General features: G+C 39.9%; 1 protein-coding gene across 15 annotated transcripts in view; it reads left to right on the forward strand.

Moving 5' to 3' along the window:
* Window positions 1-361: 361 nt before the first annotated feature.
* The window catches only part of RBFOX1 (RNA binding protein, fox-1 homolog 1), a 1,165,955-nt gene continuing 1,151,805 nt past the window's right edge, over window positions 362-14,511 (forward strand). For 6 of the 15 annotated variants that reach the window (XM_017808955.1, XM_017808951.1, XM_017808957.1 and 3 more), the window contains exon 1: window positions 367-639. In XM_017808955.1, the coding sequence (XP_017664444.1) occupies window positions 409-639 (231 nt within the window). In that variant the 5' untranslated portion in view covers window positions 367-408. Of the gene's footprint in view, window positions 640-14,511 lie in introns of all 15 variants that reach the window. The other 9 variants (XM_017808949.1, XM_017808959.1, XM_017808953.1 and 6 more) reach the window with 5 other exon arrangements.

Below are 14,511 nucleotides of genomic sequence, written 5' to 3' on the forward strand. Positions count from 1 at the left end.
GTATATAACCAAAATCCACTGCATCCCTGAGGGACAGAGATAAATCTGGATTTAAAGGAGGTGCAGCTAATATTTTGTACTTTAAGGAAAGCCAATTACTGGGGATCAGGTAGAACAGAAGTCCGAGGCTTTTGGCAACGTAAGCAGCAGCATCGTGCATACAATCAATATAGGAAAGGTTATTACTTTTTATTAGGAGCAGGGGCTGGAATGTGGAAGCAAAGCTGCCAGCCAGCAGGAGAGGGCGGCAGAGAAACGGGAGAGCTCCGTGCAATCCTGCAAAGCCTTCGAAACACCACTTAAATTTTTAAGAGGAGCGAGAGCACATCGGAGCTCTCAGAAGCCAAATCCCCTTCAAAAAAGGCGTCTTCGTCAGTCTTTATAAATAAAGTCCGTAACACTCTGAAAATGTCAAATTCCTGTGGCAGCCCAGAAGACGTGGGGAAGCAGCGAGGCAGAGATGGCAAGATAAGAAGGGAGGATGTGGATGATTCTCAACCTGAGGGAAAGAGGTTGAAGCTGGGGAATGAAGGAGGAAACAGTGCAAAGGACAGAGAAGCAGCAGCAGCAGAAGAAGCAATAATGCCTTGCTTAGGCAGAGAAGAGCCCGTGCCCGAAGGAGGGGATGAAGGCAGAAGTGTAAGTGAGGGTCTTCAGTGGCTCTGAGCCGGGAAAGGGGGAAGGGCTGTGAGGTTACCCTTGAAATTATTTGTCGTCCTGAAGTTGGTAATTGGGCATCAAGTAGTGTAGAACAGATGTGATCAAGTGTCCCGTCTCACTGAGATTATAAGCATGTTCCTCTTGAGTTTCTTACCTTGGCTACATGCTTTTTAGTGCAGGAGTGTGTATTTTAATCGGGCTGTCACTGTTGGCTGCTTGCAAGATGTGTATGGCAGAGAAGTGATTTTTCTTTTTTATTAGTTTCTTTGGGGGTTGGGGAGGAGAGGGGAGAAGGGATATTAACTGCTACAGCTTGTTTTTCAGCTCCCTATAGCCGTTAATAAATTGGGTAATGGTTGGTACATTGAATTGGGCAGTTTGGGTTGTTTATCAGTCTGTCCATTCAGACTTTCCCCCACACTGATGTTGGAGAGTACTATTTTACAGCTGGGGATGAGAGCAGAGCCTCCAGAGGTGGAGAGCTGGTGATTAGAGATCTCATCTGGGGAGAGAGCAAATGTCATCTGGAGAGATTTCAGAAAAAAAGAGCTGCTGAGCAGTTGTCTTTATAAATATCCCCATTATCAGATCTCTACGTGAGGTTAACTTTGTCAGTGTTTCCTGGCTGGTTATTTAGTTTGGCTGCCGTGCCTGTCAGCAGGTTTCTGAGGCACAGCAGAGACCAGGGGGGAGAGGGGATGAACACATGGATTCCCAGCCAGCTGAAGCTTTTCCTCTCATGGTGCAATTTGGGCCAGGTACTTTTCCTGGACACAAATTGGCTGCTTCCCTCCATCAGCAGTGGAGGGGGAGGTGGTGGGAACAGTGTCTTGGGTGCAGGATGTTTTCTCTTTAAGTTGTCATATGGTGAGAGTACAGCTTTAGGATTCACTTATCAGCTGCTGGAGACTTCAGTGCACAGATTTTATCCAGAAGTTTTCTGAAATGTATTTTTCCTCTCCCGGGATTGATTTCCTGAGTTAAGATGTGCCTCTTCAAATGAGGAGTTAAGTAGATATTCCACCTTTTGGTAGGATTTACGTTGTTAAATAATTTGAGAGGTAGTTCTCGCAATTTGTTCTTGGTGGAATTTCATCTCTAAATGCAACAGTTTTCCTGGGATACAAAAGTATTTAAAATATGTCTACAGTGTTAGTTTGTTTCTACAGGCAGAAGTCTCTCTTATCGAGCCATGTAACCACAGAGAATTGGGCTTTGGTCTAAGTCTGTTTTGGGCTTCCAATGCTTATGAAGACGTGATCTTTTTAACTCTCAGCTAGCAAAGTAACTCTCCTGTTATTAATACTGGTTCTGGCAGAGACTTTTTTTTTTCTTCCCCTAAAGTTATACAATATACAGGCAAGTTAATTGGTCAAATCATAATCCTTGGTTTTGTCTTTTTTTGTTTGTTTGTTTTGTTTGTTTGTTTTCCCCCCCCCCGAGACTAAAGGTTTTAAATTCATTCTACTTTATGATAAATATCCATAAACGTGTTGGGGGTATCCACTGTGGTTTGAGGTAAAAGTCTTTTTAATGGTGCATCTTACTATAATATTTAATTAGGATGTTACTGAAGACTAAGCCTTAATTGAATAAATTTACTTTATCTTGTAAGGGGTCAATTTTCGAGTGCAGAATATGCTAGAATGATGCATAGCTAAGTCACTGGGCTCTGCCCCCTTTGTGAGACCTGATTCACACCCTTACAAATGTTTTGCCACTGCAGAAGAGTTCTGTGGTAATGGATACCTGTCCTTTTTTTGTCATTTCAAGGACCTGTGTATATCTGCTCCATCATTACATTCTGACTTTTCAGCAGGGGGTTGCTAAAAATATTAAAGCAAATCTGCTAATGACCTATTGTTTTCCTGTTTGTCTCTCCTCAAATAAATTCTTATGTGGTTTTTATAATAAAGCAATTCTTAATTCTTAAACTGAGTTAGATTCAAAATTCATCAAAGCTCAGTGAAACTGTTCTTTCCCCTCACTTCAGTAGACTCTTGCTTGGGATGCTGCACTACATTTAATATAAAGTTCCAATATTTTTTTCCCCTTCCCACTTAAAGCAGTGTGTCTGAGTTGGAGAGATCGTTAGAAATTAACTATGTGGCATTTAAAATTCTGTTAACATAAAACTTTTACCAAAAACAGGGAAAGCTTGTTCAACAATCACTGTGTCTGTCACCTTGTAGAGAGCAAGCTGCTGGAAAAGATGGACTGTGTGCCCTTAGGAAACACTGGAATGACTTCATTTCTGTGCTTAGAAGAATCTTTATTTTAATAGCCATGGTGGTGTGGGTAATCAATGCATGCATTGGAGTAACATTCCCTAATAGTCCATTATGTCTTCTATTTTAAAGAAGGACATTTAAAAAAAATTATAGGCTTTGACTCATTTTTGGACTAGTAATAAAATATCAGCACAGTATGTGTGCCATTTCTTTATTTATTCCACTGCAATTTGCCTGATTCAACATCCATTCTCAGGTTTAGAGGAAAGAAACCTACCTCAGCTGCTCTAACTCATTATTCCACTTATTATGAAATCTGGTATTATGGGAGAATGCAGGCACCATCTATATTTTATGTGTGTGAAATGATGCATAATCCTTGTGGGCATTTCCTTGGCACTGTGTGTTTGGAGCTGGAGCTGCTGCTGTGCACAAGTTGGTTACAGGAGGATGTTTGTGCCACTGGCTTCAGTGGGCAGAGCTGTTCTCTTTGCCATGGGAATGAGGGGCTGCATTTGCCAACAACTCGTTGGCAGTGGTACCTGGAATGATTCCTTCACTTAGTAACTAGTTAATGTTAGTAACCCGGGGTGCAGCTGTAATTTGTAATTTAGATATCTATTAAAATAATTTGCTTCTTGCCATCTCTTTTTATTACTTTCATTTCTAATGAGGAAACTGCTCGCAGCAGGTGTGAATCACAGAGTTTAAGGACATGGAATTTTCTCCCCTCTAATGTCTCTTTTTGGCATAGCATCAGAATGAAGTACTTGGTTCAAATGAAATGGGTGCAGTCTTTGTAGTAAGGTTCAACTTGAGAAATCTCTCTGTTTGGTCCAGATGGTGGGGAATTAGCATTTGGAAGAGCTGGTGAGTCACTCCTTTTCATCAAAAGTTTGGGTAGAAGTACTGAACCAGGGTCTCTGTGGAATTCAGTGTACCTCTTGTATGCCTGGATGATCACCATAATTATCAACCACATGATACCATAGGGTTGACTGTCACCCTACCTGTGCTCCAGCACACATTAGAAATGATTGAATCGGTGTAAAATCATATTTAATGAAATAAAAAGCATATGAAGAAGTGATCATGCAAGTAATGACTTCTTTCCAGGCTGATGGACATGTTCTCCTGACTGGCTGCCATGAGTTATCCACAAGTTATGATCACCAGGAGTGTGTATCTTTGTAATCCTTGTATCCTTGTACTTCAACAATAGTCATTTCATCTCTCTGAACAGCTACTGGTGGTGAAGGTTGTTTGCATTTAGGTACAAAAGTATTTCTGTATTCCTAATGCCTGTTTTGCTATGAACCAAACTTTTTTTTTTCTCCTAAACATTTGTGCAAATTTTTACACGACAAGACCAAATTCCTGGGTTTGGTTTGATGTCTGTAGTGTTCCTAGAGCATCCACCGTTCTGAACTGTGTTTTCATCTGTAATGTCACCTGTGCAGAAAAGAGCTTGAACTTTTACCCTTTAATCAACTTTCAGAATGATTTAATGCATTTGGGAATTAAGGTACTGGTTCAAATTATTTTTTAAAAAAATTACCTTTGTTAATACCTGGAAAAGAGGAAAGTGTTACAGGTCCAGTGAAGAAAAAAGTGCAACTTTTTGTTGTTGACATCAGAAGGAACCTCTTTACTTGACAATCCCAAAACTGAAGAAAAGAAAATGTGAGAAATGTATATGAAAGTGTGTTTAATACTTCTGTAGGAGGAGAAAACTGATTTTGCTGCTCACCACTGAAGAACAGACTACACTAAACTTGTAGCATGTGGCAAATCCAGCTCTCCAAATCTCAGATGTTGGTAGGTTTTTAAAATACAGTTTAAATGGGGAGATGTGACATGCTATACAATGCTATTTAATGTTTGCAGTCTTAGTCATTCTTTGCATACAGAACAAATTGAACCCTGCTATTAATTTGAGCAGTGGACAAGTGTTCCCAAGATTTAAAAGAACTTACCTTGGAAAGCTGAAAAACGTGTCTTGAAAGCTGATCATTTAAAAGATTATTTCTCAGGTGGAGAGGGAGGATTTTCTAGAAATTAAGATATGAGCTTGGAACCGCAGTTGAAGATAAAATTCCCTCATTTGAAGGATGGGTCGGGATTCAGGGTGTTAAGAGCTCTACCAAGATGAGGTCAGGATACAGAAACTCAACTTTATGTGTGGATTCACTGCAGGAACTTCAGGATGTGACTTCTGCAGTGTGAGCTGCTGTTATGGAAGTACTCGAGCTAAATGCCAAAGATACCAGGAGGCACTGAACATGGACTGTGTTAGTCTAGACAAACGAAATGTACATTTATTATCCCTTATGTTCAGCTTGGGTTACAGGAGAAGTAGTGTTTGGCTCAACAACTCAAGGCTTTTTCACGAAATAAATGCATCAGCATAGTCAAGTGTGAGCACTGTACCTGAAGCCTGATAGTTTGACCTTTCTGTGTGTTGCCACACACTGTGTTAATGTGGTTTCTCATGCAGGTTTTTTGGTTTAGAAATTATTTTCTCCTTGCAGCTGGTTTATCATGAAGGCTGTTTTGTGTGTACCTGGCTTTCTGCTCTTGATTGTATTTTGTGAATGTTACTTTGAAGGGGAATCGTGTTTAGACCTGGGATGGTGGGTCCATAACGGGCTGAGAGTCCAATTTAAGGTGCTGATTTTGGACTTTCAAGGTCCTAAGTAGATTGAAGCACTCTCCTGTCGAGGCTGTGCTTTAGGCTTTTTCACTCCTGCTTTTAATAATGTTTAAATATGTTGAGATTCTTTTGTTCTTGGAAATTATGGGATGCACCTCCTCTAGGAGAGCACCATGGCTTTGGAACATTTTGACTAGCTTGATATTTGGAACATGTTGTGTAAAGCAGTCTACATCTGCCTTTCCTATTCTCCTTTTTTGGGGTCTGATTCCCTAATTAGAGGTTAATTTCAAGATTGAGTCTATTGACTTGCTAGACAAACTATGATATATGCTGGAATTACTGTTTTTGTTGTTTTGATTCAGAACACATTCAAATTCTGTGACCCAGGACAGGCATAATTGTCTGTCTTTGAAGGTGGAAAGAAAGGAGATGTGAATTTTTTAGAAGTGAGTGGTGGTATAAGGTGCTGGAGTTACTTCTACAAGAGTATTTGCTAAAAACAAGTGAGGGAGCCTTTTGTAGAAAGGTGTGGATAAGAGACCTTCAAAAACTGGTTTGGACTTGATTACAAGTCAGTGGAAAATATTCTCTCTGAAAATGATTCCTCCTCCTGTGAACCTTTCAGCTGGTTAATGCCCCCGTTGGTAAATGGTGTCCCTGCAATGAGCAGGAATTACTGCAGTGGGGAATTGCCTGGGACAAGGAAAGGCAACAGAAACAGACCCTTGTGAACGACCTCACTTTGCCATTTTTCCTGTAGTTGTCAGGACAGATCACCAGATGGCAGGGGGTAAGTGTACAAAACCAAAGACTTTGTAGGGACTGGCTGGTTGTTTTGTCATGGGGGAAATTTCAATTCATTCAGCAAATAACTGCCTATTTTCAGCAAGCAATTGCAACCAAGAGTAACATAAGCCAGTTGTATTTACTCATTGGAAGTTTAATTTCACTGATAAGGAACGTTCATGGAGCGTTTCTGCTTCTATTTCAATAATCAATTACCTAATATTATAATTTTTGTAGAGTGACAAGAATAATACTTTGGATTGAAATTGCAACTAAAATGCATTAATGTCTTCTGAAGTGCAAAAAAAGACATTTCTGGTCTACAGGGTTGATTTAGTAGAGATTTGAAATTAAGGTATTTATGCATTGCTATTTGCTACTGTCTTTCTCCTTTTGTAGCTCAATGTTAGTTATTATGAAAAATATTTCAGTCTCTATTATTCAGAAATTAATAGCATTATATACTTTTCTTGGTGGTGTGTTTTGTTTGTTGTTTTTTTTTTTTTTAATGTTTACAGTCTTAGTCATTAGCCTGGCCTGAAACAATGGGGAATAAGCTACAGAAGCTATGCAATAACTGAAAATGGAAGCAGCTTTGCCTTTCCTGTGGAGTACTCAATGTTCAGACTCATTTGTGATGCATTATTACTAAAGGGTTGCCTATTTTGTTCCATTAAATCAGACTGGAGGATCTGCTGCACTGCCACCCATGTAATTTCTCCCTGGAGAGTGCACTTAATGTGTTCTAACGTTCTAATGCTTTGCCCACTGTGCAGTTCTTAAACAGCCCCAGGAGTTATAGATAATCTTGTCTATACTAGAAAGGAGCTTATCCTTTAAATTCAGAGTACAGAGCATTTGCTTTTGAGAGTTGTCTTGTGTTGTGATCTCTTTCTTTCTGGCACCTTAAGGCACTATAACTCTCTCAACAGCCAGCTGGTCACCAACAGCAAACTTCTGATAGCTCAGTGTAGGAAAATACAACAGTTAAGTAACTTAACCTGATGTCATTGACTCTAAGTGGTAGATAATGAAGTAATTCCCAATTAGTTGTGCTGATACTTAATTAATAAAGGTCCATCTAAGGCTCACAAATCAATGAGAAGTGTCTGCAGTCCTTGGAAAGGATACTTTCGTTCTAGTCCGAAAGGCAAAACTTGAAGTGAGAAACATTTCCTAAGCACAATAATTCTGATAACATCTGTTCTTCTTTCACCTGCTATTTTTTCCCTTCATGCTTTAAAATATAATGCATTTCAGCCTTATGGCACAAGCCATTATCTGGAGCTGAGCCTGGCAGTGATGCTGCAGGATGCTGGTGTTTGTGTCCTGCTGCCTCAGGGGCCAGCAAGGAGAGGCAGATGATTGTGTTTGAGATGTTACTGTGTATTACAGGTCACTTAGGATTTCTAGGAAATAACACCACTCTGGTCCTTCACTTAATAAAAAAATTGTTCTTTACCTACTTGGTAACTGGTCAGACAAGTCAAAAGGTGAAGGTGAGCATGTGGTTGTCCAAGGCTACACAGCAAGAACTGTGCAGGATCATAATGGCCTTTAATAATTGAGCAGGGACAAAATGGAATCAACCATCACTGGCATAAACTTTAAAGGGCTCTTTGTTTTCCCAAGGTCGTGATGCCCTTGAATAGTTGAGCAACAGCAGCATAGGCTCAGCCATTAAATGTGCACACTAAAAGGGCTCTGCATTTCCCCAGCTCCTGGAATTATTTTGGTGATGTTGGTTACTTTTGATTGTAAGGAGATGGTGAAAAATTTAAAAGTTTTTCATAGAGCTGCTATTCTTGTTAATGCCCATGACTAGTGTGCTAAGTTCCTGTTGTAGTTGAGTTGTACCGGGTTCAACACTTATTATCTTCAGTGAATGTTGTTTTCCAAAGAGTGAATGCTAATCACAAAATACAAATGGATTTAGTATGTAAAATTATGAACTGTCACCACACTGAGACTGCTCATTCCTTGACTTGGGCCATAACTAAATGGAAATTGAGCATTTTTATCAATAACACACTGGGGAAGTATCCTCTGTTCTGAGATGCTGAGAGGTTTTTTTCTTTAAAATATTTATTTCAACTAAAAAACCCTCATCTTTTCACTGTCTCCAGAGGGCAAAATCATTGACTGTTATGTTTAGAAACTGTCTGTGAATTACAAGAGTCTATATAAAAAGGAAAGAATACTGATTGAGCAATTAATCACTTTTTACTTCATTTGAAATAAATAATGACATTATAGAAAGCTGTTGCATTAGCTCTAAAAGAAGACTGATTCTTGTAAAAGCAGCAGAACCAAACTTCTTTGTCAGTACAGGTTGGTTTCTGAATCTTGCAGGCACAGTAGTTTTTGGTTATGTGACAACATTTTCTTCTAATGTCTCAGTTTAGTGTTACATGTTACAAAAAGGTGTGATGTTCTTGGCCACTAATGTGTAGAACCTTCTTAGATTTCAAGACTGCTAGACTGGTTTCTGTTCAAAGCACTAACTCCCTAAATTCTGCTTGAGCTAGAACATGTAATTTTTTAAAAAAAGAACACCATTGTTGATCAGAGGCTTCAGGTCATGGACAATTCATCATGTTTTCAGGTAAATTTCTTACAGTAGCTCTCTATTCTCATTGGAAAAATAAATATACCTGCCTGTAGTTGGATTTTGCCCAACTGCACATCCCAGCCTGTATGGAGTTGTTGCACCAGATGTTATTGACTCCCATGATGGGAATAAACTCATCTCCTTCTTGTGGATAACTAAGCAACTGTATCTCTGTTTTTCTGTCTGTGGTCTGTGTTCCCCCCATGAAATAATTTATCAGTGCCCTCGTTGGCTCTTTGCAAGTTCAACATTTTTGCAGAAAGCTGATTTTGCTGGATGGTCCCCCGTTAATATATCAATGGTTTAGGTGCTGCTCTGGCTTGGATTTCAGGTTCATTTACCAACAACAGTGAATGTCACAAATGATTGTGTTTGTCCATGTGGAAGTGTATTTCTGTCAGACAAGCCCAGAATTTATGACTGAGGTTTGATTTAAGTTGTCTGAAAATTACCAATGACTTGATTTATACACACCCTCTTTACCCAATTTGTTGGAAAAAATCACTGAATAATACTCATGGAAGAACAGTTTCTTGTGGGATGTTAATTGCAGAGGCATCTTAATTAGAATGACCCTCATCCCCCTTTTCTTTTTTTCCTGTGCGATGAGTTTTAATTCATTTTAAAGTGTGCTGTGCAGCTAAACCACTCTGGAGATGTATGTTAGCACTCCACAGTGGGTGCTGAATGGTGATTTTTTTTTTCCCCCCCCCCAAAAAATTTCATTATGTGATAGAGCCAAGAATTCTAAACTGAATAAATACCTTCCTATCTGTTGACAGATGGATTTTGCCCCACTGATTACTTTCCAGGATCCTTTATCTTCCTAGTTGATGGGTTAGTTTGGACAAAAGGCCAAATACAAGTGTGACCTGAACTACTGTGTGGTGTCTTGGTATGTAATGTCTGTAACTTGTGTGTAAGGAAGCTGCTAGAGCTGTTCCCTTGGGGTGTGTGCAGTGTGGATGGTTCTCTAGCAGGGAAGTTTTTGCAAAACAAACAAAAAAAGCAAACCACAAAAAAAAAACCAGAAAAGGCCCAGCTGTGTGACTGAAATCAATCCTGGTCCATCATGGTCCTGGGCAGTGCAGAGGGTTTGGGTGGTGCTGCTGGAAGGGGATCAGAGAGAAAAACCCGAGTGACCTGTTTAGTGAGGATGCATAATTGAAGTCTAAATCCCAGATAAAAGAAATGTCACCCCCGGAGGTGGCTGGAATCATCACTGGGTGCTCTGGACAAGGCCAAGGGAAGTCAGAGCTGAGTTCCCCTGGGAGCTGGATACACGGGTTTGACTGTTGACACCTCTGAAGAGGATGAAGCACAGGGATGTGAGAGGGTGGTGGCAGTTTGGCTCTGAGCTGTCTCAGTTTTCTCCTGTGCCATGACAATGTTCTCTTAGTGGTGTTTGCCCAACCTGCAGTGTTGTCTCTGCTGACACGGGCTGAACCAGGCTGCAAAAGTAAAGTTCACACAGGCTGGGGAGTTTATTCTGTGGAACACTTATTGTACAAGGCTGGGTTAGTGACTGCCTGGTAGTGCTGGAAGGACAGATGTGTGGTTTTGAGTTTGTTTTTTTTTTTTCCTATTTGTTTGTTTTTCCACTTGGGAAAAACCATAATTCCACAGAGCAACATCTTTGCTTAAATCACCTAGTGAAGCAAAAATAAAAATATACAGCATTTCCTGGTATGTCATATCAATTGCTCAGTTCTTTCAGTATATAAGTCTTCACTGGAACTCCACATATGTAAATGATAGCATCCTATTATCTGTTTACTTTCTTAAACCTTGCTTTTGTAAAATGAACATTTACTTAAATTGCCAAAGTAGATTTTTATTACCAGCTGCATAATTGCTAAACATGTTGCCATTAAATCTGTTTGCTTAACAAAAGGGGCTTTTTCATGTGCTACTCCTTCATCTGAAGGTTCTAATGAAGAAACTAAGAGGTGACTAAATCAGTATTGAGATTGGAACATGCTACCAATTCCAAGAGGCTGCAGAATGGAATTAGTTACATGTTTTATGTGATTGTGCAGATATGTGCACAACCTTGTTGCTACTTTAGTCTTGCATCAGCTTTAGTAATTGCTGGAAATGTCTTTCTTCTTCTAAGCCCAAAGTACCCAACCTGATGAGTGTGTAATTTTGTCATGCTGACTTAAGGAATCCTGGAAATGAAATGTGCCTATAAACAAAAGCTTTTGGCTTTTTCAATTACTGACCCCACTCCTTGGGCTAAAGAATGATTGTCTGAAGAAAATGATGGCTTTCCAGGTGTGAAATCTGTTTCCCTGGCATCTCAAGAAATTGCATGTTGTCTACAGGGCTTTGAAAATTCATTAATATTTTCTTTCCACTCCTCTTTTCGTTTGAACTTTGAAAACTAATTCCATGTGCTCTTCCACTGGGAGTAGGGGAGTGGAAACTTCTGGTTCCCACTGCAGGTGGTAGAGACCATTTATCCTCAGTCCATTGCAGGATATGTTGATTGCACACTGTTCATTTAGTCAGCAGTGGGACCAAGAACATTTTCAAATAAATGGACATTTGTGAATGTTAAACCAGGGAGGTAACACCAACCCTCTGGTAATAGAAGCTGTCCCACACTGAAGTTGGTAAAATTCAGTATTTAGATGGTTCTCCTCACTACAACAAGCAATCAAAACACAAAAGCACACACAATCAGTACCTTTTAGCCAAGTAATTCCAAAGGCTTCTAGTATGAGGTGCTTCAAGTGTCAAAAGAAGTGTTCAACAGCCTCAAGTGTCAAAAGCTTCAAGTTTCATCTGTAATAAATTATATGAAATCATCTGAACAGTCTTTCTTATGAAGGCATTTTATTATTTATAGAGACTTTAAAGGGGATTTGGAGGCAGGTTGATGAAATGTCATTGCTTTCACCCAGCAAAGTAATTGTGTTTTAGTGAGGTGAAGGCTCTCAGTTGAAGAGAGGAAGTTGGTTGGTTGGGGAATATAGATAAAATAGGGAATAAACAGCGGAAACAATCTGCTTTTCTCAAAGGTGTCAACAGGAGAGGGAACTAATGCGAGGAATTGTCATGAAGCTCCCAAGGTACTTCACTGTTCTTGACGCTTCCTCCTCAAAAATCTAAAGATTTGCGCTCCCTTGAAACCAAAGAAATCAGTCACTGAAGTCAGAGCAGCAGAGGATGAAACCTGTGTCTCGCTGGAGCTGGATATCAGGTTTTATTTCAACTTTGACAACGCTCAAATTATTTGGTCCTCATTGCAGTGTTTCACTTGTGATGTTTGTCACTTCTAGAGCTTCATGGCTCTACCTTGGTGGCACCAGGTGCTCTTCTGGAGATGGATGGCAGAAGCCAATGCTTTAGTGTTCAGTGTCCCAAGATCCATGTTTCTTGAGGAATGCAGCTGTGTTTCTGACTAATGTTTTGTTTTCTCCCTTTTCGTGGTAATTTTCCTCCTATATCTGTGACTTAGGGAGAAGTTAAAATCTCTTTGCTTTTAGTTGTACTTATATTAGTTCAGCTAAGGGTCCCCTGACTCTGCAAGTGGCCTTCTTAGCACAATTTAGAAAGAAGTAGTTGTATCACATAAAGCAAGTAGTTAAAATCCTCATATTCTAGGATTAGCCATTTATAAACAGCAACAATAAAAGTTTAACATGCACCTCTCCATTAGGTTCAGCTAAAACTTAATTAAAGTTTGAAAAGCATCATGAGTTTATCTGATGAAAGACTTTAGGTAAATTTGGGGAATGTGTTTAGTTTTGCTGATAATAAAAGCCCAGTTTCTTCCCAAGGGCTGATATGTTGAGGTACAACTTGAGGGTGATTTGGGGTCATATGAAGTATAACATTTTCTGCATTCAGGGCCAGGAAGCCTCTGAAGGCCAAACTGACTCCACCACCACAAATTAATCTTTTCAATAAGAGAGCAGCAGAGTCTGATTTGCAAACATAGTGACTTATTTCCTTTAGTTTAGGCTTAAGGAAGCTCCTTGCTTTCTGTATAACACTTACTAGACATATTCTGATTTCATTTCAACTGAAGGAGAGCGTGAAAACTCCACAGGTGACATTGGGGTCCTCCTAAATCTCCCAAGACCTGAACTAGAGTCTGATTTTTACATATGCTCCAAGCTAAAACTCTCAGCCCCTTGATACTTTCTGTAGAACTGACAGAAACATTTCATTTAAAAAATTGTGGTGTTTGTTTTCTTGTGTTTATTTTTTTTCTGTGCTTTGTTGTATGGGGCATTTGCATGAAAATGGCATCTTGAAGAGTTCCTCTGTTCCTCACCTGGAGGCACCATCCTTGCTTAGATTTGCAACGAGTTACTGTGCAAATGGTTGCAGTGTCAGAGTTGGTGTTCTGCTCTTGGGTGGAAAGGGAGCAGCAGGAGCTGACAAATACTTAAACCACACAAGTTTAAAGCAAAGATCTCTGCAAGATTACATGCACTGGGGGAAGATGAAATTGGGAAGCCACACAGGCTAAGTGGAATGGTCTTAAAAACACTATTTTAGATGTTTCCATCCCTGACCTGTCCCTCATCACATTAGGAACCAATTGTAGCTGTGCTGGAAAAGGAGCAAAGTTTAATGGAGCCTCCAGGGAGATGTCCCCAGCTATTCTCAGACTATTTTAATTTGATTAGGATAGCTGTGGTTGGAGCAGGATTTCTGTTTTCTGAGGGATGAAATCATTGCTTCAAGGTATGCATCAGGAATTTGCTCCATTTTGAGAATGGTGGCTTGAGCCAGGAACCAAATCCACCTCTCAAACGGAGCAATAGAGAACTGCATTAACAGTGTTTAAAATCCTAAAAACCCATTAACTCTGTGAGAAAGCAAGAGATGAATTGAGGCACCTGCATCCTCGGGGAAATTGATATTTTGTAATGTAAATACCTGTGCCAACCCCTTGGTCCTACCTTTGTTCTATCCTGGAAAGATGTATTAGAAAGGTGTGGGTTTGAACTCCTCTTGTGAGACCGAAGAAAGAGCTAAAATGCCTTTGCAGTTCTCTGAAGGTTTACTCCTTTCTTATTTCCATGCTCAGTTTGTACACTTTCTGACTGTCAGGAGATCAGATACTTGTTATTTGTACTGGTGCTCTAAGAATGTGTTTGGGGAAAGTTCCCAAGGCAGCCTTGTGTGTTGTATTTGGTACCAAATACAGGCACAGGATTTTATGTGTGTGTGTAAGGCAGGGTTAAAGAGGGATAGAAGTATTTGCTTAACTTTGCACCTCATTCTCAAATTCATCTTGAAGCCAATGTGGTTTTTTTTTTTTCTGTTTTGGGTTTACTGATTTTTCTGCAGTGAGAATAGGGTTGAGGGAGGTTTCTTCTCAGTTCTCATGAAGATAAAAGAACCAAAGCCATCTCCTTTCCTCACTGTAGCACGTGAGGTGCCTTGTAGAGCATAAGCTGAAGCTATAGGGCATAAGAAGTGACCTGAAGCAGGACATGATGAGATATTTCCAAGTAATCATTTCCCAACAAGTGCAAAAGATGAATAGGATGAACCAACTGCTCCCTGGACAACTGGAGGTGACTGAGTGGTAGCTGCTGACT

The sequence above is a fragment of the Lepidothrix coronata genome, unplaced genomic scaffold (assembly GCF_001604755.1).
Source record: "Lepidothrix coronata isolate B3197 unplaced genomic scaffold, Lepidothrix_coronata-1.0 Scaffold24, whole genome shotgun sequence".
Lineage (NCBI taxonomy): Eukaryota > Metazoa > Chordata > Aves > Passeriformes > Pipridae > Lepidothrix > Lepidothrix coronata.